Consider the following 25713-nt stretch of genomic DNA (forward strand, 5'->3'; position numbering starts at 1 on the left):
AACAATTATTCATATTTCTTCAGGAGTACAGAGGCATGTTTTACCAAAGTTCTCTGGACAATTGCCTAATTCACCTATTTTCCTTTGACTAAGTTAGAGTGTTCTAGTAGAAGGAGCATAGACAATCCTGGGTGTGAGTCCATATTCTGCCATTTATCTGCAGTGAGACCTCAGACAAGTTAATTAAGGTCTCTGAGCCTGAGTTTCTCCACCACTAAAAAGTGGGATAAAAACATGTAATGTCTCCTAAGGAGGTCATGTCAGTTAAATGAGAAAACACATATGAAGGAAGTTTCTTTTTTGAAAGGCACTTGCAACTATAAATTGTTGGAGCTGATCAGAACTGAAAAAAGAGACCATATGGCATTACATGTAACCTTGGCTTTTATATGTACATTTGCCACATCAGTTAGGTAGGCATGTGGAAGGAAAGTGGCACAAACTTCAGCCTACATAGCAATCAAATTATGCTGTCACAGAGCATGAGATGGCAGGAAGAGTTGTTTAGACTCTGATTTGACAACAGCACCAAAAGTCATTTAAAAGGCTTTTTTCGGAGTCCCTAGTGGCTCTCCACATTATTACTCACCTGTAAATGAGAGATCCATTAGAGTTTATGGCTGAAAATTACATAATAATGCTAAATAAACACGATTTGTAGTTACCAGGTCTATATTTTAGAAAAATAACATTTCGTTCTGAATCATTCTGCTCTCCTCTGAAAGATGGTAATACAGAAAAAAAAAAATGTTAAATCATTTTTGTCTATTTCGTGACCCAAATGAAGGTTCTCTATGATTTTGGATTCAGTACTAGATGTAAAAAACTGACACTAGAATTTTGGAGCTGGTTATTTATTCCTCCTTATGAAGGCTAATTAAATAAATGACCCAATTGTTGATTAAGTGGCCTCTCTTTTTTAATGTGAAAGCACTTGGAAAAGTATGAAGTGCTTTACAAATAAAAGAGATGATGTAACATGTTAATTGGCATCTTCATGACATATTTTCTGTTGATTCATCATACACTTGCTAAAATGGGAGGACACGAGAACCAAATAAGTCTGCAAGGTGGTTTTTCTGATTTTGTAATATCTGTGGTTGTCAGTCTCTAATTCAAATGCATCTTTGCATAATGTTATTTATTGCTTATGCAGCCCAGACCTACTCTCCTGGCTCTGTCAAACGCAGAAAAACACCTTCTGGAACTGCAAAGAAGAGCCAAACCTTTCTCTAATCCTTTAATAGAGGATGCAAGAGATAAAACCAGGCCTTTAGGGTAGACTGTTCTTTGTATTTATACCAATATGTAAAGTCAGTAAAGCTTAATGGTATGGGAATATAGACTGCCTGGGTTTAAATCCTGGATCCACCACTTGCCAGGTGTGTGCCCCTGGGAAAAAATTTTGTATCTGTAAATGGGGGTGATAATGTTTCTTTCCCCATAGGGAGCTTGTGAGAATTCAATTAGGTAATATGCATAAATCACTTAGCAAAGTGTTTGGCTCATAAGTGTTCAATAGATTATTATTTTATCATTGTTTTTATTACTATTACTAGTAATAGCAGTAGTAGTAGTATTTGACCTTCTACTCACAAAAGAGAATTGAACTGATAGCTTACAAAACTAGAATAAAAAGGACCAAGAAGAAGTTTAGAACTGATAGAGAAATTGTATAATCTTCCCTTCTGTCCTTTTCACATAAGTGTACCTTTTACAGAGAGGCATATATCGATCTGTAGGTGAGTGTGATGGGCTGTAGCAAACATATGTTCCAGAGACTGATCTTAACCTGCTGTGACCTTCACAGAATGTTTTGTCTCCCTAATGCTGATGTGAAGCTCTATCTAGATCACTTAATAAATGTTCAGTATAGTCATTGAATGGTGCCCCAAATATTTCATTTTCTTTCTACTTTCACATAGGGTTGTGATGACTATGGAGCTGAGACTGGAATGTAGTATGAGTTTTATACATCTGTGAATGTAAGATTTTAGATCATCCTCCATCTCTTTGAAATCAAGAAGTAAAAAAGCAGCTCATTCAGTGGGTGGCCTGCAGCCATTCCAAGTGGGTCAATTTAACACACACACACACAAATAAATATTAGAGTAGATAAGAAAGAAGACAGAGTTTATCTAGGTCACTATGAAGAATATGACTTTCCCAGGACAAAACAAAAAGGCTCCCAGCTAAGTGGGAAATCAAAAGGAAAGAAGCTGATACATCATAAGAAGAAAGCAGTGTCCTAGGATTTTTGAAGCAAGTTTGGTCATGAATTTTTTCTTCTGACTAATGACTTCTGTCTTTATCAAGATATTCATGTTTCCAACACATCTATCAGTTTTCTTAAGTCTATTATATAAGAAAACACATTTAACAAAATGATAAACTGGGAGAAACAATGCAATGAGATTATCCACAGAGTTCATTTAAATATTGTATCCTTTCTCCAAATTTATTTAAATCTTTTTTTAACTGCGTTTTTCAGGCCTGCATCTCTTAGGTAAAATCACAATATAATAACCTGTTATCAGAGATATTTCCATTGCTCCCTCCAAAGTGACAGCTCAGGTTGTTTATGTAAGTAGAGAACAGCAGGCCAACATCTTCAGCTCCAGCATATCCAAATTCTGCTGAAATGTCTGCACACAAGCAAATAGCCAGAGTTGTCAGGGGCCTTAAAATAAAAGTCAAGTACCGTGCTCAATGCTATATCGAAAACATAATTTATCACATAAATAAAACTCCCTCAGCAGTGTCCTCTTTCCACACAAAGGACAATGGCACGTTAGCTCTTATTAAAACTATTAAGCACCAGAGGAAAAGCATCTTCAAAGTTCAGGGCAAGTCACAAGATGCAAGGCTTGCAAACCTGCTTTTGAACCACTCTGTCTTCCACACATTTTGCTCAGCAGGTGCCATGACCTGAGGTGAACCTGAAGCTCTCTAAGATACAGAAGTATCTAAGATACAGAAGACCAACAATAGTGTGTTGCTGTTCCTCTAACCTTGTATGTGGGTTAATGTTGTGAATACTAGTCAAGATGCAGTCAGAGGCCAGGTGCAGTGGCTCAAGCCTGTAATCCCACCACTTTGGGAGGCCAAGGCGGGAGGATCACCTGATGCCAGGAGTTTGAGAAGTAAATTCAGTGGTTAGTGTCTTCGGGTTTTAGGGATAACATCCTGTGCTGAGTCCCAATGCAAGCCAGTTGGCCTAACTAAATTTCAGACTACACTGTACCTTTAAACCTACTCCAACTCTCTATTAATTATGAGAGGGTAAAGTGCACAAATCAGTGCCAACCCCTCTTTATCAAATGGAAATACAACTCAAAGAGAAAGTTATTTGGCTGTCAGCAGGAATGCCATATTTTCATGCAAAAGTTGGTGTGTTTGGAAAAGTAAACATGGGGATATATAAAACGTTACCAACAGGCTCCACCTGTTGAAACGTGTTTATCTTGAGATACATAACAAAGAGCAGGGGTTCATTTGGTGCATCTCAAAACACACTTCCAACTCCAAATCAATGAGAAGAGGATTCTGAAGGAGTAATTGCAATGTCTGACAAGAAAACTAGCAAGAGTGAATATAAAAGAAATTTAATAGTAAATATATAATGTATTACTGTTAACAATTGAGCACATAGGAAATGTTGTCACGGGGCAACTTCATGAACCATTTGGTCCAGAATTGTGTCTCCAAATAACATATGGGAGAGTCACGTGATCCACCATGAAATCATTCTCAAAAATTGCAAGAATGAGAAGTTTCTAGAGAATAATGACATAAACATGGCATTTCCAGAGTCAGAGAAGCTCTGGATAAAATCATTCACAACCAACTTTATAACATGCAAGCACAGTAGATTTCTGGACTTTCATAGCAATTTAAGTACCTATATAGTTAGGAAGTGCCTAGGCCAGTAAATATGTAAGGGAACTATTTGACTAATAAGTTCTCTGGGGCCAAAATGGTCCTTGCTACTTCCTGTTCACCTTTACTAGTTTTCTGTTACCACTGACCCACAATAGTGTATTGCTGTTCCTCTATCCTTGTACGTGGGTTAAGGTTGTGAATGTTAGTCAAGATGCAGTCAGAGGCTGGGCGCAGTGGCTCATGCCTGTAATCCCAGCACTTTGGGAGGCCAAGGTGGGCAGATCATTTGAGGTCAGGAATTTGAAACCAACCTGGCCAACATGGTGAAACCCCATCTCTACTAAAAAAAAAAAAAAAAAAAAAAAATTGGCCAGGCGTGGTGGTGGGTGCCTGTAATTCCAGCTACTTGGGAGGCTGAGGCACGAGAATTGCTTGAACCCAGGAGGCCAGGGTTGCAGTGAACCAAGATCACGCCAGCTGCACTCCAGCCCGGGGGATACAGCAAGACTCAGTCTCAAAAAAAAAAAAAGACGCAATCAGAAAAACAGAAAGTGCATTTCATTATTTTAACAGAGAGGATTTAATATAGAGAATGTGATGCACAGATGTTACAGGGTGGGAAAAGAATGAGAGATAGTATCTTCAGGAAGTGGCCACCATATCTCTGGAGAAACAAAGGGAAGAGGTTGGGGTTGTCAGAACCTAGAAAGTTGGAGAATTTGCTCCATGGAGGTAGGACCTAGTCCTCTGAGAATAAGATGCCAGCTGGCCCCATCTCTATTAAAAATACAAAAAATTAGCTGGGCGAGGTGGCAAGCCCCTGTAGTCCCAGCTACTCTGGAGGCTGAGGCAGGAGAATGGCGTGAACCCGGGAGGCGGAGCTTGCAGTGAGCCGGGATCGCGCCACTGCACTCCAGCCTGGGCGACAGAGCGAGACTCCATCTCAAAAAAAAAAAAAAAAAGAAGAAGAAGAAAAAGAAGAAGAAGAAGATGCCAGCCGGTTGCTTCTGGTGCCTCTGAGGCAGCATAATGAGACTGATTCTCAGAGTAGGGAAAGAAGCTGGAAGCCCAGCCAGGTACTGCTTCCAGGATGAAGGGCTACTGTTGAGATGACACTGACAGGAACAGAAAGCAAGCAGGAAAGATCAAGTCCCTTCTCCTTCCTTTAGCTTCTTAGAATCTCTTTATTTTCCATATTGTCAGGACCTATCAGAAATCTAGCTGGCAAAAGAAAAATGTAGATTGCTGAGTCCTAACCCCAGCATCACAAAGCAGCATCTTTAAACGGGTGAGTTAGGAGTTGTGAGACAATAGCTTAATAACTAGCACACTGTGCAATGAGGTGTTAGATTTTCATGTCATTGTTGCTACCGGAGTCACTCAGATATGCTTACAGTTTAGATGAAACATTAATTAGAGTGGACTTTTTATCACAGAGGATTTCATCATTACTGAATCTGTAACAACCTGTTATTGGGAGACCTCAGCCAGAGTTGCTGTTTGTGAGAGTGATTTTGCCTCCCCTTTTATTGAAGCTCAGGTATTCACTATTCATCACCATTTTTTGCTTTTGTTCAGGCTTAAGTCTGTAGCCCGCATTCTTCCTTAAATGATTCTGTACACATGGTAAGTGGTCAGGTGGCCAATCTCCAGAGTTCTAGAAGCTTGAAGCTTGATCTGGGCCATCTGTTGAGTGAGTGCAGTTTTGTATTACACACAAGGAAGTGGTGGGCAAAACCCGGAAGCACACTGGAGGCCTAATGAAAATACGACCAGTTAAATCGTCCCTCTAAATGTTCATTAGGCCATCTGCTTTTATTAGTGTCCTTATCCTTTGGAAACATTACAGAGTTAAGATGAGAGAGACAATCTGTGGAATTCTAGTATAATTTGAAATGAACTTTTGAGTAGAACAATCATGAGTTGTGATGTTTACCTTCCCATTCAGAGCCCAGCCCACTTATATCTTAACATATCCATGGTGAAAATTTTTAATAGTTTCTTCCTGAAATATTATAACAGAAAGAAGGGTTAGCAGTAGCTACAGAAATGAAAACATAATCTCATAGTGGCTGATCAATGAAATCAGACCATTTCATAAAAGCCGTGCAGTCATACTTCTGGCCTGTAAATTGCTTTAGGTGCCAAAGGGAATTGGAAGCTTGGTCTGTCCTGTCAAGCCGATACTATAATATTAACAACCTGCAACAGACAAGTTTCTGCAACTTCTCAGCAGAAACAAATTGCAGAATGATTCCAGGGGCTTCTTTATAAGTCTCTGGCTCCTATGCAAGCAGAGCCTTGGATCTCAAGAGGACAAGAGTCTCACTTCCTACTGTGTTAAGACCAGCAGAGGTCCTGTCCTTGCTCTGAATTATCTCAGACTTTATGGGCTCATCACACAGCCTCAAATTTGATTTCTTATTACCTGGAACTATACTCTGGTTGCCTCTCCTTCTGTATGTGTATCCCCCACAGTGCTAGATATACAGTAGATATTTAATGAATTCATGTAAAATTAAATTAAAATAGAGACTCAAAAGAAAAAAAACCATAGTAACGTTTTCATATTCCTTTCCCCACCCCCAGAAGGGCTGAGAGGGTTAAGTTCTTTAGCTGTAATGATAAAACCCGAGAAACAGAGACACAAATAGAAAATGGCAAGTAGCATCATGTAAGTAGCATCATGTACAATATGTTCTCCTTACAATAACAATCAAATTTACAAACAAATTAACTGTGGAGTCTGAAGGACATTCTGTAGTTTTCACACTGGGCCTTCATCTCCTGCTGATAGATGACTTTGACTGTAAATTGAAAACTGGAAGTGGTTAAACATTCTGTGTATTCACAAGTGCCATTTCCAAAATTGAGGCTTCAGAGAGGAGATGCAAGAAAGGGTCGACGGAAACTCAGAGCAATTATGCCTGTTATTAAGATGAGGTAGTGGCAATTACACAGCAGACTCATAGAGAGTGTGTACGTGCTGATTGTTCTGAGGCAGCCTGTAAGAACAAACTTTTATGGTACCCATCGGGCATTGGGTCTCTAGAGGAAGTGAAGATTTTCAGCCACTCTCAGTAAGATTTTGGACAGGACTTATGGCCCCAGGAACTATCTTAGGAGGGATACATGCTTTTTTCTTAATGAGCTTCAAGGAAACCCTTATATAATAGAGTGGTGTCTTTCACTGTTTCTTTCCTCTAGGATAACCATTCTCAAGCATTTTGGTGTCAGGATCCCTTTGCATTTCTAAAAATCATTGGGGGCCCCAATGAGCTATTCTTTTGTTGGTTTTATCATGTGAATATTTACCTTATTAGAAAATAAAAGTGTGAATTTTTTAAAACTGAAGATACGGTAGCCTGAGGTAGCCTCTGGAAAGCCCCACTGTACACACATGATAAAGTACAAAATGCACATAATATTAATCAAAAAATAGTTTTGACCTCATGGACTTTCTGAAAGAGCCTTGGGGATTCCCAGACTCCCCAGACCAAAATGGAAATGCCATATTTCCTAAATTCTAAGACACCATGGACTATAAGACATAACATCAATTTGATATCTTTGGATAATGGGGAGAAATACTCCATCAAACATACACATTGACTATAAGATACATCATCACTTCAGAAAAGTTAAAATATGGAGGCAGTGGGAAATGCATTTCTTAAAATTGAGGTATTTATGGCAACTTACACTAACCTCAGTGGGTCTCTGGAAACCCAGATTTACTGACACAAACATGTTGATGAGAAATAGTTTTTCTTACAGTCTGTTTGCAAGTTATAATTTTTTAAAATGCTTTCATGGACTGAAAACATTACTGTCAATGAAGCACGAATGTTTTAATTCAACAAACGTTTGCCAACTTAATGCCAGATACCGGGAAAACAAAAATGAAAGAGTTCTCATCTTTGCCGTTGAAAACTCATAGGCCTGCTAGAGACCATAGGAAGAGAAACAAGTATTTTAGGATAAGAGAGAAGTACTGGATCTAAATGAATGAGTCATGGAGCTGGAAGAGCTTGAAGTACCCAAAGATGGAGGCCTAGGTATTCAAGAAAGTTTGAGGTTAATCACTAGATTTAAGCAATTAGTCATCCTCTTAACAAAGGGCTGCCCTAGTGGACTTTGCTACATGCGTCAGTGTCTTTCAGACTTAATTTATTTCAATTTAGTTTAATTTAATTTTCCAATCATAGGTGATTCATCCAGAGATGTAAAACTAGAAATCTGTCAGACCAGTTTGAATGTAAGGTTGTAGTGAGTAACTCCAGTCAAGACCAAAGCCTAACAGAGCACTGTCTTCCCTGTGATTAGATTCAACCAAGAATAACAGAAAACCCTAACATGACAGTGATATAAGCAAGAAAGCAGCCAGGCTAGATGTGTGGTTTAGGGCTGAGATGGCAGCTCCACAGTGTCATCTGGGTTCCAGGTTTCTGTATTTTTGCCTTGCCACTCTAACACATAACTTCCATTTTCAAGGCCACCTCATGGTCCACAACATCTGCTAGAACTCTCACTGGTATATCCACGTTGCAGAATGGAAGAAAAGGCAAGAGGAGCTTCCTTCCAGTTGGGTCAGCTCTCCTTAAGCAGCCTTTTTAAGTATCTTTTTGTAAGTGTGGGTGCTTGCACACTTCCTCTTACATATTATTGCCTGGAACTTCACATGACTACAGATAATTGCAAAGAAGGCTGGAATGTCTTCTATTCTAAACAGCAATGTACTCAGATTCAAAAACAGAGTTGGCTGGGTGTGGTGGCTCATGCCTGTAATCCCAGCACTTTGAAGGCCGAGGTGGGTGGATCACCTGAGGTCAGGAGTTCAAGACCAGTCTGGCCAACATGGCAAAACCCCATCTCTACTAAAAATACAAAATAAATAAATTAATTAATAACCAGTCATGGTGGTGTATACCTGTAGTCCCAGCTACTGAGGAGGCTGAGGCAGGAGAATTGCTTGAATCTGGGAGGCAGAGGTTGCAGTGAGCTGAGATCATGCCACTGCACGCCAGCCTGGGCTACAGAGCAAGACTCTGTCTCAAACAAACAAACAAAAAACTGGGAGTGTAATCAGGAGGAAAGAGTGAATGTAAGATAGAATAGGCCTAGAACCAGCAGTCTCTGCCACAGGAATTTTAGGAACCACAAATTTAACATTTTGTTTTGACCCTGATATTGTCTGAGCTTCTTCAAATTTATAAATAGGAGAGAAAATCCATCTAGATAAAGCTTGGTTTTTTACAGTTAGAAAACATGATGACACCTAAAAGAGTGATGGCCCTTATTGGTCTTGCTTGCAAAAAGTGGAAATTATTAGAAGATGAAATATACTAGGACTACTTTGGAAGTTTTGCTTTTGTTTGTTTGGTTTTGTTTTGCTTTGTTTTCCCCACTTCCAAAATGTTTTAGGAACATTGGGGTAGATGCAATTTAATCTATATCCTCTGCAGTAGAATAATTCTCAAGATCAGCCAAATTGTTACTCTCGATTAGATTGATTCTAGCTATTCATTTGCGATGAATAATGCAACTTAAGTGTCAGTTATTCTAATTGGGAAGCCATGGAAACAGACTATGCCAATGAATTTGACCAAAGGTTGAGAGGTTCTTCAAACTCTTCAGCCATTATGCAGAGAGATACTGCGTGTGTATCTAAGATAATAGGAAATAATTTGCCCTGTTGACAAAGCCATGTAATCTTGGTGTATTTCATCTTCTAATAATTTCTACTTTTTAAAAGCAAGATCAATAAAGGCCATCACTCTCAAAGGTGTCATCATGCTTTCCAAGTGCAAAAAAAACAAACTTTCTCCAGATGGCTTTTTCCCTCTTTTATAAATTTGAAGAAGCTCAGACAGTATCAGTGTCAAGAAATGAGAAGGCCATTTGAAAACTGACAAAAAGTGATGCTAACAATCTGGAGTTGTCAGCTTTTAAAAGTACGGAAAAATTTAACATGGAGCTGGCAGAACACCTGGCAGAGAGCACGCAGTCCCGTCACTGTATCTTCCCCAGGGCTGGCATACTACAAAAGAGATAATCATACACTTCCTGGAAATTCCTACTGAAGAGGACTCACAGATCAAAATCAAACAGAGTCATTTTTTAAATGAGCCACAAGGCTCCCAATGTAGAAAAGGAGGGATATTAGAAGTGTCATGTTTGAAATGGGGAGGCAGAACCTTTTGGAAAACAACTGGTTTCTTCAGCACACTTGAACTTTGGGAAAAGAAATTATTAGCACTTGGTGACAATTGTAAAATATAGTAACAGTCATGATATGTTTTTGAGGCACTTCCATAAATGTTAACTTCTTAAAATGAATAAACTGGAACAGAAATAGTCTACTGCTCTATGTCACTAACAACCCCTTGTACATACTGGAAGACGAAGAAATGAAGTCAGCAAAAGACCATAAACATTATGAGGGGAGGAATCCAGTCTGTCCTGACTAAAGTTGGCTCCTTAGTGCCTAGCATGGTGCCTAACATGAGATAAATAGACATTTATTAACAGAAGAAAGGAAATCAATTAAGGTAGCATTTTCTGTAGTTGGAATTGTACCAAGAGTACTGTTACAATTAACAGTGGGAAGTCTAAGTAATAAGCTAAAATATTAGCTATGATATTGGCTGACAGATATATATGAGATAATATATCCCAATATCAGCCAAATATTTCTTGGAGGACATATAGCTTAGAAAGATTCTCAAGGAATGGAATAGACAAACAAGGAGGAAAAGACTGGTGACATAGAATCAGGAGAAACCTTAAAAGCATGACTATATGATTCAACTTAAGAGTTTATGAACTAGCCAAGGAACAGAACAATAGACAGGGACCAGCACAAATACACACATGTTCCATAATTTTCAAAAATAGCCAGCCTCTACAAAGCTCTTTTAATGTACCAAGCACTGTGCTAGATGGTCTATGTATTTATCCCATCTAATTCCAATAATAATTTTTGAAAAGATAATTATTACTATATTCAATTTGTAAATGAGGAAACAGAAGCTCAGATAGGTTAACTGATTTGTGCCAAGGTCACAGGGATAGCAAATGACACAGATGGAATGTTTGACTCCGGAAATCTTAACTCAAGAGCCTGAGCTCCTAATTACTTCCTTCTAGTGCATTGAAACCTTTTTCTAGGGAAAGAGTACATAGCTTTCATCAGATTCTCAAATGGATCAGTAAATCAAAAAAGTATGAGAAGCAGTTTCCCAGACTCCAAGTTCCATGAAGGCAGGAACTATGTCTACCTGGATTGGGACCCAGATATCTGTCAGATGGTTGGATAGAAGGATATATTAATGGATGAATGTACCAATGAATGGCTGTCCTCCAAATTGGTTCTCCTGCATCTAGTCTGGTCTCCTTCCAGCCTGTCCCCCAAAATGCAGCCTAAGTAATCTTTCTAAAATACTAATCTGACCATGTCAGCTCTCCACTTTAAAGCGGAAACTCCTCAACACACACAGTTTAAGTCTAAAGCTATCAGCATACACCACTCTCCATGACTTAATCCAGTGATTCTCAGCAAGAGACATTTTTGCCCCTCAAGGGACATTTTGCAATGTCTGGAGATATTTTCAGTTGCCACAACTGGGGGTAAGGTGCTACTGGCACCTAGTGTGTAAAAGTTAGGGATGCTACTAAACATCCTACAATGCACAGGACTGGAACCACCTGACAATAGTGTCTCAGTGGAGAAACCTGGACCTAGTTGTAGCAAACATTTAGAAATCATTCACCACTACCATCTACCTTATTTTATGCCTAAGAAATCCCAGACAGCAGTTAGTTCCTTCACTCTCATATGATTTCATGCTTCTGTACTTTTGTTCATTCTTTTCCCTCTGCCATGATCACCCTTCCCACCTTGCTTTTTCTCAATACCTTTGCTTCATCCTTCAAAATTAAGTTTACATTTCTCTTCTAGGAATCTTGCCCCAAACTCCCTCCTTTGTGTTTTCATGACGTTCTGGGTATACATCTATCATGGCACTCATGACACTTAACTACATTATGTTAAATTATCTATTTCTGTATCTGCCTTGAACTAATCAAGAGCAGAAATCTGTTTACCTTTATAACATAGTGCCTGGCATGTGGTCGAAACTCATAAAGCATTGAACTGAAAGATAATAGATGACAAAGAAAAAGATAAATCATTCAACTCATAAAAAGTCTTGACCTTCACAACCAAAGAGAGCAACCTTTAGGTTGATTCAAAAGGGGATAAGAGGAGACCAGATTTGGTGAGATGAGAATGAAGAAATATGTCCACTCTTCTAAATGATGAATCAGATGACATAGGGGCTAAAAGCACATGTCTGAAAGTGGGGATGTTAATAGTTTTTCTCAGGTAATTTTTATATCAAGTAATAAACCATATGAAGTACATGACACCCAGCAGGCATTCAGTAAACAGTAGTCACTTCTATTAATTGTTCAGATGACTGGGCCTGTAATTTCATGTGTTATTGATTACATAACAGTTCAAAGGAAGGGTCAGCACCTATTCACATTTTAAAAGTCAATTTAAAGAAAAATATTAAGTCAATAATAGTGCAGGTGATGTAGGGGTGAGGCAAAACTCATAAAGGTGGGCCCAGGGACAACTGAAGTCTGGGAAACACAGTTGAAAAGGAGCTACATTGAATGGTTAATGGGCCAGGTTCCTCCTAGCTCTAAAGGTCTATGAGTATAAAAATGTTATTACTGTTAATACCACTTGCCATCCCTTACTATGTGCCAGGCACTGGGCTAAGCAACTTACACCATTATCTCATTTAATCCACACAATAACTTTGTAAGTAGATATACTATGATTAGCCTCCTTGTTTTGTTACAGATAAGGAAACCAAGAGACTCATAGAAGATACCTCATTTGCCCAGGGTTACACACTAATAAGGGTGGGAACCAGGACTCAAACTGTTAGAGGGAGCCCAAGTATACAAATGGTGGTTTGAGCATACAGTATGGGATTAGGCTTATATGTAATTTAGACATTTTCTAGTTTAGTCTAACCAAGGGATTATATTTAGATATTGCTTTTAAACATGTATTTATCCCTATAGGATTCTGCTGCTTTATAAATTGCTACTTAGGTCAAAATTAGCTGGATCTCTAAACTAACCATGGGACTGGTTGACCTGAGAGTCAACTCCCTTCCAGGCAAGTTTTCAATTAGCAGAGGAAGACATAATGCTGTCAAAGGTTGACATCCTGACCAAGAACTCCTTTCTGCTCAGGGTTATTTCTCAGGGAAGGTTGTTGGGAGATGGGCACATTCCACCAGCTGGCGGCTACATGAGTGACCTTTAATGCTAGTTTAGCTTAAATACATTTTGACATTTCAAACAAATTAATGTATTTTTACAAGGTGGGGCAACCACCACAAATTAGGCCAAATAGTTTGCCTGTAGGTTGGGTCACTATGCAGAGTTTACAGAGCTTTGCTGCTGCTCTTCAATCTCTGCTCCCACCCCCCAAAAAGAATTGTTTATTTACACCAAGAAATCATTTGGACAAATGCTAGCAGTAATTGGGGGCCAACCTTATCCCTACCTCAGTATCATATAATTCTAGGGTCTCTCTGTCAGAATCAGCTCAAAGACTTCATTCCTTATATCAAGCTGTATGTTATGAAAATGTCTTGGTAATAAATACAGTGTTTCGGTTGTGTGAGCATAAGGCACAAGTTCCTTGAAAACTTACCTGGCAATAGGAGTATTTAACATGAGAAGGACATAAAAGGAACTAATAAGCTATGAGAGGTGAAGAGGTCCAACTTCTGAAAAGGCAAACTCTCAGCTACTAAGTAGCCACACGTCTTTCATCTGCGGAGATTGCATAGACAAGTTGCCTGGCCAAATCAAATGGGAATTAAAGGGAATCTGTATAGTTTGTATAGAAAATGGCTCAGAAGCACAAAGGGCACTTTAGTCACAGGAAGATGCCAGAGGGTGACTTATTTCATGGAAAAGAAAACAAACAGACAAAATAGCTGGTGTATTTTTGAGGCAAAATTAGATATAATAAACATGACACCAATCGTATTGGTTTAAATCTGGTTGGGTGAGTTGGAGAATTTAACAGCTTATTTCCCAACTACCAGCCTTTATCTCAGAGGCAGCCTTAATAGCTAAAAACAGAATCTGAAACATACTCCTTCTCTGGCTTCTGCCAGGTGTGTGCTGTCCCCAGCCTCTGCCCTGGCCTCGGCTCCTAGAGTGGGGATAATTAGAACGTCATTTCTGCCAGGTTTGTTTTTTCTGGGTCACTGACTTGAGACTCAATCAAAATAGGAGTGTTGTACGGAAATGAATTCATTTCCTCTTCCTCAGCCAGTCCCAGCTAATTTCCTGGGGGACTATGCTCCATAGGACCAGTGCACACAGACAGCTTCTGGACAAGCATGATAGTGTATAGAGGTCCAAGGCAGGGGCACACAGTGGAGGAGGAGTCAGCGCCCTCCAAAGCAGCAGGCGTTCACTCTCCCTCTCAGTGGCAGGGCACTGACATGCAAAGGCCTCAGACAGACGTGCTGAGGAACACATCACCGCAAACTGCTCTGGGAGCTGTTAAGGCTGGTGTTTAATGTTTATCCAATGGCCTCAGTCTGAAAGGCTCTGTAGAACATGCATAACACAAGCTCAGCTTTATACCCCATTAGCACTCAAATTCCTAGCTGCACAGAGGCATCTGGTACTGACCAGAGAAGGCCAGTCTATGTGGATAGAGGTGGAGGGCACACCGAAACATAGAAACAGAATGAGACTGCTGGATGTATGTGAGAGACACTCAGAGACATGGGCAAAGAGCCTCACATGGTGCAGTAGAGGAGGTCAAAGACAACCTTTGTCCTCTTCACAACATCACCATTTGCCCTCCCTAATGAGACACAATTAGAAGAAGGGCCTTATCTCAGATTGACCTTTATCTACTTCATTACTGATTGCTTGTAAGCCTCTTTGAGCTGGGGAAATAGTGGGCTGCAAAATGCAATGACAGCTCATATCTTGTTTTCAGACTTCCAGATTCCACAAGAAAAACAAAGACTTCTGTGGGCTTTCACTCAAAGCAAAAAAGAAAAATGGCTAGATTACTGTTACTATTTTGGCCATGAATGGGACTTTTTTTCTGCCTTTAGCCTGAAATAAAACAAATAGAGGACAAGTGAGTGACAAGTGAGTGGTGGGGTGGGGAATGGTGTGGAACACAGTTCTCTGAGAAACGCCCAGGAATAACTAGTTACTATCAAGGAGATGTCAGGGCAGGCATCGAATCAATTGCTGTGTCTATAAAGGAACTAAGGTGAAGCCATGTTTGGCTAGCCTGCATGTCTCCAGTGCCTAGCACATCACTTGACACAAGGCACACCAGACACACACACACACACACACACACACACACACACACCCCAGTTCTTTTGCTTCCAACTCTTTAACATGTCTCAAATCCATCTGCTTTTCTCCATGCCCATTGTTGTCATCCCAGTTCAGGCACCATAATCCCTAACCTGGGCCCATGCAGGAGCTCCCTAACTGCCTGCCTCCCTCTTATCTTGCCTCCTCCTCTAATATGGTCTGGACAGCAGCCAGGATGATCTGTCTAGAACCCAAATATGACTATATCACACCCCTACTTAGAGCCCTTCAGTGGCTTCCCACAGCCATCAGAACAAAACTGGACATGTGCTTCTCTCTATTACCCAATGTTTTAGTCCGTTTTTTGTTGCTGTAACATAATATCACAGACTGGGTAATTTATGAAGAAAAAGGTTTATTTAACTCTTGGTTCTGAAGGCTGGGAAGTCCAAGAGCATGGCACTGGCAGCTGGTGAGGGCATTTTTGCTGCATCATAACATAGTGGAATGGCATCATATGGCAAGAGGACAAAAATATGCCAGCTCAAGTCTGTCTTCCTCTTCTTATAAAGCCACCAGTCCCATCATGGGGACCCCACCCTTATGATTGACTTTATCTAATCCTAATTATCTTTCAAACAGAGAAATGCAAATCAAAACCACAATGAGATATCATCTCACCCCAGTTAGAATGCCTATTATCAAAATGACAAAAAAAAAAAAAAAAAATGCTGGTGAGTTGCAGAGAAAGGAAAATGTAAATTAGTACAGCCATTATGGAAAACAATATGGAGTGTCCTCAAAAAAATAAAAATAGAACTATTTTATGATCCAGAAAAGTAAAAGAAATCAGTTTGTCAAAGAGATAGCTGCACTATTTGCAACAGCTAAGACATGAACTCAACCTAAGTGTCTATCGACAGATGAATGGATAAAGAAAATGTGGTACATATACACTATGGAATACTAATTAGCAACAAAAAAGAACAAAATTCTGTCATTTGTGGCAACATAAATGAGCTTGGAGGACACCGTATTAATCCATCCTTACACTGCTGTAAAGAAATACCTGAGACTGGGTAATTTATAAAGAAAAGAGGTTTCATTGGCTCACAGTTTCGCAGGCTGTACAAGAAGCATTATTCTGGCATCTGCTCGGCTTCTAAGGGGGCCTCAGGAAACTTACAATCATGGCCAAGGTGAAGGGGAGCTGGCACCTCACATGGCCAGAGCAGGAGGAAGAGAGAGAGAAGGGGAAGGTGCTACACACTTTTAAACAACCCTGTCTCATGAGAACTCACTATACAGTACCAAGCAGGGACGGTACTAAATCAGTCATAAGAATTTCACCCCTATGATCCAGTCACTTTCCATCAGGACCCATTTCCAACACTGGGGATTACAACTGAACATGAGATTTTGGCAGAAACACAGATCCAAACCATATCAGATACTATGTTAAGTGAAATAAGCCAGGCACAGAAAGATAAATACCACATGTTCTCACTAATATATGGAAGTTTAAAAAGTTGATCTCATAAAAGTAGAAAGTAGAATAGTGGCTACTAGAGGTTGGGAAGATGGATAGGGATAGCCAGAGGTTGCTTAATGGATACAAAAATACCACTAAATAGGAAGACTAAGTTCTAGTGTTCTATAGCATTATAGAGTGATGAACAACAATTTGTTATATATTTTCAACTAGCTGCAAGAGTGGATTTTAAATGTTCTTAACACAAAGAAATGATAAATGTTTGAGGTGATGGATATGGTCCCACCTCCAAATGCCATCAACATGTGAATTTGAGGATTAAGTTTCCAATACATGGTATTTGGGGGACACGTTCAAACCAGAGCACCTGATATATTAGTCTGCTAGGGCAGCCATACAAAATACTACAGACTGAATGGCTTAAATGACAGAAATGTATTTTCTCATATTTCTTCAGGCTAGAAATCTAAGAGCAAGGTGTTGGTGAGTTTAATTTCTTCTGAGGTGTCTCTCTTTGGCTTGCAGGTGGCTGCTTTCTAGCTCTGTCCTCATATAGTCATCCCCCTGTGTGTAAGCATTCCTGGTATCTCTTCCTCAATGGAGAGACACCAGTCCTATTGGATTAGATCCCCACCCTTATGATCTCATTTAATCTAAACTATCTCTTTGAAGGCTCTATCTACAAATACAGTCACACTGGGGGTTAGGGCTTCAACATATGAAGTTGGAGAGGACACAATTTAGTCCATAACACCTGGCCTCATCACTCAGGTCTCCCTCACACCCAGCCTATTATTAGTCTTACTGAATTAGTTTTAGTAACCTGGATGGGCCATGCTGTCTTTAACCTCTGGACTTTCACCCATGCTTTTCCCAGTACCCAGATTTTCCTCAACTCTGATGCCCCTCCCCGCTCAACTTCCACCCCATTCTTCTCCTACTGTTCATTTCAGACTTTACTTAGGTACCACCTTCTCTGGGAATATCTTGCCTCCTGACTCCTAGTCCAGGTGAAGTGCTATCTTACCCTCCCTGTTGCCTTCTTTTCATAACATGGAGAGTAATTGCCTAATGGTTCCTCTAAAGACTCTACTATACCACAAATCATTTGAGGACAGACACTGTGTCGTAGTCAATTTTGAGCCCCAAAAGCTTAGCACAAGGCTTAACCCAGAGAAAGGCACTCGACAAACACTCAGTGAAAGAAAAACACAACCCATTTCTTTGCTGAAAAGGGGAACATATGGAGTGAACCAGGTCAAGCTAAGTAAGCAGTGTGCTACACCCCAGGATTCTAAATCAACAGCTGATGAACTGTACCTGAGTGTTCCACAAGGTGGATGCTAGGTCTGTGCTAATAGCAGGTCCTGTTGTAAAAGGTTGCTCATTGAGTAAAATCTGGCTTCTCCAGCATTCTGTCATCCAGAAACCTATATGACCTTGCTCTCCTATAATCTACAGGACAGTGAAAGAGATTTGAGTTATCATAGCTACCAGAATTCCTACAGCAATGATCCTCAGAATCACCTTGGAAAAACACAGATGTTTGGGTCCCCACCTCCAGGGTTTCTGATTCAATAGCTCTAGGGTGGGACCTGAGAATTTGCATTTCTCACAAGTTCCCAGATAATACTATTGCTGCTGGTCCAGAGAACACACTTTGAAAACTCTAAATGATCCTTCTGAAATTATTGGAAAAAATTACATTATATTGTAAATGGCATAAATGATAAGTATGTTTGCCAGAACATGTGATTAACCATCCCCCCACCACCCTCCACTTTCCCCAACATCACCAATGTTGCTAAAATTCATAAGACAGGGGAAACAATACACCAAATTTTTTTTTCTTTTTTCGAGGTAAAACTGCCTATGGAAAGATATGGTAACCTAACGGTATGTGTTCTGTTCTTTTCACAGGTGCGATTAGAGTGGCCAACAGACCTTGCAGTCAATCCTATGGACAATTCATTGTATGTCTTGGATAACAACATTGTGTTGCAAATTTCTGAGAATAGGCGCGTGCGGATCATTGCAGGACGCCCCATTCACTGCCAGGTGCCAGGCATTGATCATTTCCTGGTCAGCAAGGTAGCAATTCACTCCACTCTAGAGTCAGCGAGGGCCATCAGTGTCTCCCACAGCGGGCTGCTCTTCATAGCTGAAACAGACGAGAGGAAAGTAAACCGCATTCAGCAAGTAACCACCAATGGGGAGATCTCCATCATCGCTGGTGCCCCTACTGACTGTGACTGCAAAATTGATCCAAACTGTGACTGTTTTTCAGGTATGACCTTTTTAGCAATTCACCAGCTCCCCCTCTCTGTTTTGAAAAGAAAAATGTGCCCCAGCAAAGTCAAAAGAAAAGGAAAGTGTTACTTGTAAACATTGGTATGAGCTAGTGGAGAAAGCAATGGATTAGGAGTCAGATCACCTAATTGTTCTCACAACTGACTCACTGAGTGACCCTACGAAAGCTGCAAGATCTCTTCATGACTCATTTTCTTCATTTGTTTAATAAAGATGGCATTGTCTCAGTTATATCACCTTGCTCTTCTGAGGATAAACTAGTATAATAAAAATGTTGATACTCTTAAAAAGTTGAGACTACTATACAAATGAAAGATCATGATATTATTAAATATCTGTACTTTAGAGAAAGGAAAACTAGCTAAAACCCACATTTTCTGGTTTAGCTGAGGAAAAAATTACTTCCCCATAAGTGGTTGGTCTTCAGATTAAAAGCATGTGCTATTTGAGACTCAAAGAGACTAAGAACAGGCTGCCTTTGGGATAGGCGCACAAAGTTAAATCTGGCAATGGAGAGTTCTCAGGACATTGGTCTGCTAGATACATTGCTTTTTAAAAATCTAAGACTTTCTCCATAACCCATAGTGAAGTTTTCTTCTATTCAAAATTGGAAAAAAAAAAAAAAAAGACCCTTCTCCCCAAAACATGTAGTGGATATCTCAGATGGCAAACAGTCCTCTTAATGTCAATAGATACAATTATTGCTGGGATATGGAAATCCCTCCCTCCATTCTACATGCAGTACTATTAAACTGCTCATCCAGGCCCAAATGGTTCTCTTAACCTTTGCCTTTCCTTAGGCCAGAGAAGTCAGGAGTGAGCAATTTGGTCGACATGACTTTTGATCAATATTTCCAATGTTTTCTTGGACAATTAGTTTTATAGATATTTTGCTAATTGGTATCTTTCAGTCAAAGCAAATCTAATGTTTATTCCAGATATCAAATTTGATGTTCTGAATCATTGTTGCACTTATAGACTTAGTGTACTTTGACAGTGTGACAATGGGAATTAACAGAAGAAAGGGCATCTAGGCACGGTAGGACTGGAAAGTCCTGAAACAGATCCTGAAAGCCTTGACAGGCATAACTCTCACAGATTTCTGGCCAAATTTTACGTGGCTATCATTATTTGCAGTTCCTGTATCTTACAATGCAATAGATTCTGAACAGCAGGATTGAGGATTTCACAAAATTGTTGTAACTGAGATAATTACATCTTACTGTTCATCTGCAGTGGTACTGACTTAAGAATTACAGTCTTTTGAATAATAGGCTCATATCTTTCAGGGAGGGAATACAGAGAATGTTGGTTCACTGACTGTTTCCTTTAAAATGATTCTTGATGCACAGAGCTTTCTGTCTGTGGTATGTTCATGTAAATGCTTATGACGCCAATTGTTAAAATCAGAGCCTTTCTCCCACAGGTGATGGTGGCTATGCGAAAGATGCAAAGATGAAAGCCCCTTCCTCCTTAGCAGTGTCGCCTGATGGTACCCTCTATGTGGCAGACCTGGGAAATGTTCGAATTCGTACTATCAGCAGGAACCAAGCCCACCTGAATGACATGAACCTTTATGAGATTGCTTCACCTGCTGATCAGGAACTGTACCAGTTTACTGTAAATGGAACCCACCTACACACCCTGAACTTGATAACAAGGGACTATGTTTATAACTTCACCTACAATTCTGAAGGTGACTTGGGTGCAATTACCAGCAGCAATGGCAATTCAGTGCACATTCGCCGTGATGCAGGTGGAATGCCCCTATGGCTTGTGGTGCCTGGCGGGCAAGTATACTGGCTGACTATAAGCAGCAATGGAGTCCTGAAAAGAGTCTCAGCCCAAGGCTATAACCTGGCCTTGATGACCTATCCAGGAAACACAGGGCTTCTGGCTACCAAAAGTAACGAAAATGGATGGACAACCGTTTATGAGTAAGTTTCTAATTCTCAACATGGGCTTTGTTAGGTTTTTATTTGAAATTGTAATATACTGGGAAAATGCCTTACTAATTGCTAGGTGTTGCATGTTGTTTTCTCCTAACAACCACCATAAAAAAATGGAAAGTCAAGGAGAAAATTTTACCTAATTCCTAGAATTCAGACCGATTTTTCCAGAGCAGTTTGCAGAGCATAATAATAAAAACACAGACTGCATGAAGGAAGACTCAAGTGTGGCACTGTAGGAGACAGGAATGAGGTAGAAATACAAGTACTCAAGAAATTTACAGCATCCCAGGGAAGACAAGGTACAATTTCATTTAAATAACAAAACTAGAGTATAGTTCTAAAGCAGCAAAGAAGCAGTGTGACTTAACAAGTATTTATTGAGCCCTGTGGGGTTTAATGAATGAATAAATGAATGTGTGCCCAGCCCAGCCCAACTCAGTGTAAGTTGCTGTGGGAGGTAAGAGAGAAATTCAAATATAAGAAGTGGACCCTGGAAAGCAAGGGAAGAATTATATGGGGCAAATGCTGAATAGGAGAGGCTCCATTCCATTGGCTGCTTCTGTAAAATGAAGAGCCAAATGCTCTGTATGGGATTGGGCTTCCTCAGGGTCCCTGCACAAGTTGAATAATCCAGCACATTTTGGCATTTACAGACTGGAACTGTGATAACTTTGTTTAATGGGGAACTAACACAAAGCATGTCTGACAGCAAGCTACTAGGAGGTGCTGTAACATGGAAATAGAGACCATTGTCCTTGCCTTTTAAGGCATGGATGACCTTGTTTGCAAGTCAGCCCATCTAGAAAGCTGGTCTGCTGGCACTCGGGAAGCATTTTCCCCACAAAAGGAATTGCTGAGTTTTTAACTAGAATACTGAATGAGCTAATCCGTGGAATCTGAATTCAGAGTCTGGAATGGCATCAAAGTTGAAGAATGTGAGAAGTGGAGATGTTAAAGTATAAGGGGTTCCAAGTGTGACTATTTTGGGAGGATATAGAGAATATGTCCAGTCCCATGAAAGCCTCTTGAAGAAAGGGAAAAAACAATTGGCCTTCAAGTTTTGGATCATTTTTCAAAGAAATGCCATCTGTACAAAAGGCCAGACAGCTATTTTACTTTCACTTAGAAAAATGTATTCAGTTGTTTCTGTTGCAAGTCTTCCTCTATTTTTTGAAAGTAATTCTCTTACATCTTAATAAGAGTAATAAAAGCTACAGTTAGCTAAAGATTTACTAAGTGCCAGGTACTGGGCTAGGTAATTTACATATGTGACTTTATTTGATCCCCATAATAACAACATGGGATAGGTGCCCCTAAGTATGCCCACTTTATGGATGAGAAAACTGAGGGACAAGATAGTTAACTTGTCCTGATTCACATAGATACCCAGAATTCAACCACCAAGAACCTGTGTTTTCAAATACACTACCCTTAGAAAAGATAAAATTTCTAACGAGAAGTTTTAATGTCTTTTTAAAAAACTCAAGCCAGATCACACTGCGGCTGAAATTAGGCAAACAACTATTTCGAAAGCTAATGGTGGAATTCAGTTCCCCAGCAAGAAATGGCTGAAGTATTAACTAGTTTTCAAAAGAACCAGTTCAACCATTCATGTGTTTATTCAACAAATACATGAGCACCTACTACATACCATACAATGTTATAGGTGCTGCAGATACAGGTATGAACAAAACAGATAAAAATCCCTACTTTTATGGAACTTACATTATACTGGAGGAAGATGAGGAAGATGTATACAACTTCAAATGATGATAAGTTCTATGGAGAAAAATCTAGTAGAGTAAGGGAGATCAAGTGGGTGGAGCAGAAGACGTTTTTATTTCAGATTGGGTCAACAGGAAAGGCCTCACCAAGAAGGTGACTTTTGCATAAAGATCTGTAGGAGATGACAGTAAGCCATACGAATATCTGGAGGGGTGGGGAGTGGTATGAGGGGTATTCCAGGCAAAGGGAAGAGTAAGTATAAATGCCCTGCAGCAGGAGCAAGCCTGACACATTCAAGGAAGAGTAAGGCAGCCATTGTGATGGACGTGGAATGAGTAAGGATAATGAGGACATGAAATCAATTAAGTAACCAGAACTACTTCATGTAGGGCCTTGTAGGCCACTGTAAAGACTTTGAATTTTACTCTAAGAAGTGGAGCCACTGGAGAATTTTGAGTAAAGAAGTGATATAAGCTGACTTTCATTTTTTTAAAAATCACTCAGTATTAAAAATGAACTGTGTAGTGGAAACAGGGGAACCTAACTGGGAAGCAGGAGGAACTATTGCAATAATGCAGGCAAAAAAGGATGACTTGGACCAGGGAGTTGGGCCAGTAAGAGGTGCTAAAATTCTGAATATATTTTGACAGTAGAGCTATCAGGAATTACAGAAAGATTGAGTATTGAGTGCAGGAGAAAGAGGGGTCGGAGATACCTCCAAAGTTTTTGATCTGAGCAACTGGTTTTCATTTACCAAGAGGGGAAGACTATACAAGGAACACATTATACTGGAAGGTTGTGAGGTGGAAGATTGGGAATTCAGTTTTGAATATGATCAATTTAGTTAGGCATCTAAGTGTAAATATCAGGTAGACAATTGGATATATGAGTCTGGGATTGAGGAGAGAGGGTGGAGAGTGATATTTGAGATGTACTAGTGTTTAGATTGTATTTAAAACCATGAGATGGGATGAGATCTCTCCATGAAAGTGAGTATAGACAATGAAGTAAAGAGATCTGAAGACTGATCATGAAGCACTCCATGTTTAGAAGTGAAGATATGGGCCGGGTGCGGTGGCTCATGCCTGTAATCCCTACATACACTTTGGGAGGCCGAGGCGGGTGGATCACCTGAGGTCAGGAGTTCGAGACTAACCTGGCCAACATGATGAAACCCCATCCCTACTAAAAATACAAAAAATTAGCTGGGTGTGGTAGCGGGTACCTGTAATCCAAGCTACTCAGGAGGCCTGAGGCAGAAGAATCACTCGAACCTGGGAGGTGGAGGTTGCAGTGAGCTAAGATCGCGCCACTGCACTCCAGCCTGGGCAACAAAAGCGAAAGTCTGTTTCAAAAAAAAAAAAGAATTGAGGATATGAAGAGGAACCAACAAAAGACACTGAGAAGGAAAGGCCAGTAAAGTAGAAAGAAAACTAGGAGAGTGGGATGCCTTGGAAGCCAACTGTGTTAATCTGTTTGTGCTACTATAACAAAATACCTTATACTGGGTAATTAATAAAGAACAGAAATTTATTTTTCACAGTTCTGGAAGTTGAGAAGTTCAAGGTCAAGGTGCCAGCAGAGTCAGTGTCTGGTGAGGGCTACTCTCTGCTTCCAAAATGGCACTGCCTACTGAGTCCTTGTATGACAGAAGGTGGAGAATGAAAAGGGACCTAGCTGGTTCTCTCCAGTTCTTTTGTAAGATTGCTAATCACATTCATGAAGGTAGAGAAAACATAACATGATCTAATCACCCCTAAAGGCCTCACCTCTTAGTACTATCACATTGGCAATTAAGTCTCAATATTTGATTTGGGGGGGGACAAATTCTGACCATAGCACCAAATAAAACAGGTGATTCCAGGAGGAAAGAGTCATCAGCTGTTCCAAATATTCCTGATAAGTTAGATGAGGACTTATAATTGATCATTTGATTTAGCACTGTGAAGAGCAGGCACTGTGACACATGGGGTACCAAAGCCTGAGTAGAATATTCTCTTAAGAGAGAATGGATACACAAATGCTCATAGCAACATTATTTATAATAGCTGAGAAATATAAATAACTCAAATGCCTATCAAGTGGTGAGCAGACAAACAAAATGTGATATAACCATGTCATGAAATAGTATTCAACCATAAAAAGAAATGAAGTTCTGATACATGCTACAACATGGATGAACCTCAAAAACATTATGTTCAGTGAAATAATCCAGAAACAAAGGACCCTTCTGATTCCATTTATATAAGATGTCTAGAAGAGGCAAATCCATAAAGACAGAAAATATAGAAAATGTATTTGATTGTAGATATTGCTATTTTTTTAAAAGACTGAATGGTATCCTATGGTATAAAGAAGCCGTAATTTAAATATTGCCCAATTATTGAATATTTTTCTTATCTCCATTTTTTCCATCATAATAAATACTTTAATAAATGCCCCTGAGCATGCAAAAAAAAAGACAGAAAATAGATTAGTAGTTGCCAAGAGCTGGGGAGAAGAATGAATGGGGGGTGACTGTTAATTCATATGGGGTTTATTTTGGGGGTGATAGAAATGTTCTAGAAGTGGTGGTGATGGTTGCATAACATTGCAAATGTACTGAAAGTCACTGCATTGTACAATTTAAAAAGGTGATTTTTATGGTGTGAGAATTATATCTCAATAATAATAATATAGAATGACTAGGAGGAGAGAGGTTGAGACAGTGAGTAAAGAACTCTTTTGAGGAGTTTTGCTGTAAAGAGGAGCAGAGAAATTAGAGCTGGAGGAGAAACAGAGTAAACAGAACAGTTATTTAAGTGAGAGAAATAGCAGCATATTTGTATACTGATAAAAATGATCTAATATAGAGGGGGAAATTGATGATGCTGAAGAGAGAAGATAATTTTGTTGTCATATCAGTTTGTGTGCCTGTTTTCCACTGGCATCAAATTGATGCAGGCACTGTGTGGCAGG

At 39.8% G+C, this 25713-nt stretch overlaps 1 protein-coding gene across 2 annotated transcripts in view; it reads left to right on the plus strand.

Moving 5' to 3' along the window:
* TENM1 (teneurin transmembrane protein 1) overlaps positions 1–25713 on the plus strand; it is a 385367-nt gene that overhangs the window by 321175 nt on the left and 38479 nt on the right. For both annotated transcript variants that reach the window (XM_009198225.4, XM_017954358.3), the window contains exons 21-22: positions 18689–19055; positions 20505–21015. In XM_009198225.4, the coding sequence (XP_009196489.2) occupies positions 18689–19055; positions 20505–21015 (878 nt within the window). The remainder of the gene's footprint in view (positions 1–18688; positions 19056–20504; positions 21016–25713) is intronic.

This window comes from Papio anubis, chromosome X (genome assembly GCF_008728515.1).
Source record: "Papio anubis isolate 15944 chromosome X, Panubis1.0, whole genome shotgun sequence".
In the NCBI taxonomy this organism is placed as follows: domain Eukaryota; kingdom Metazoa; phylum Chordata; class Mammalia; order Primates; family Cercopithecidae; genus Papio; species Papio anubis.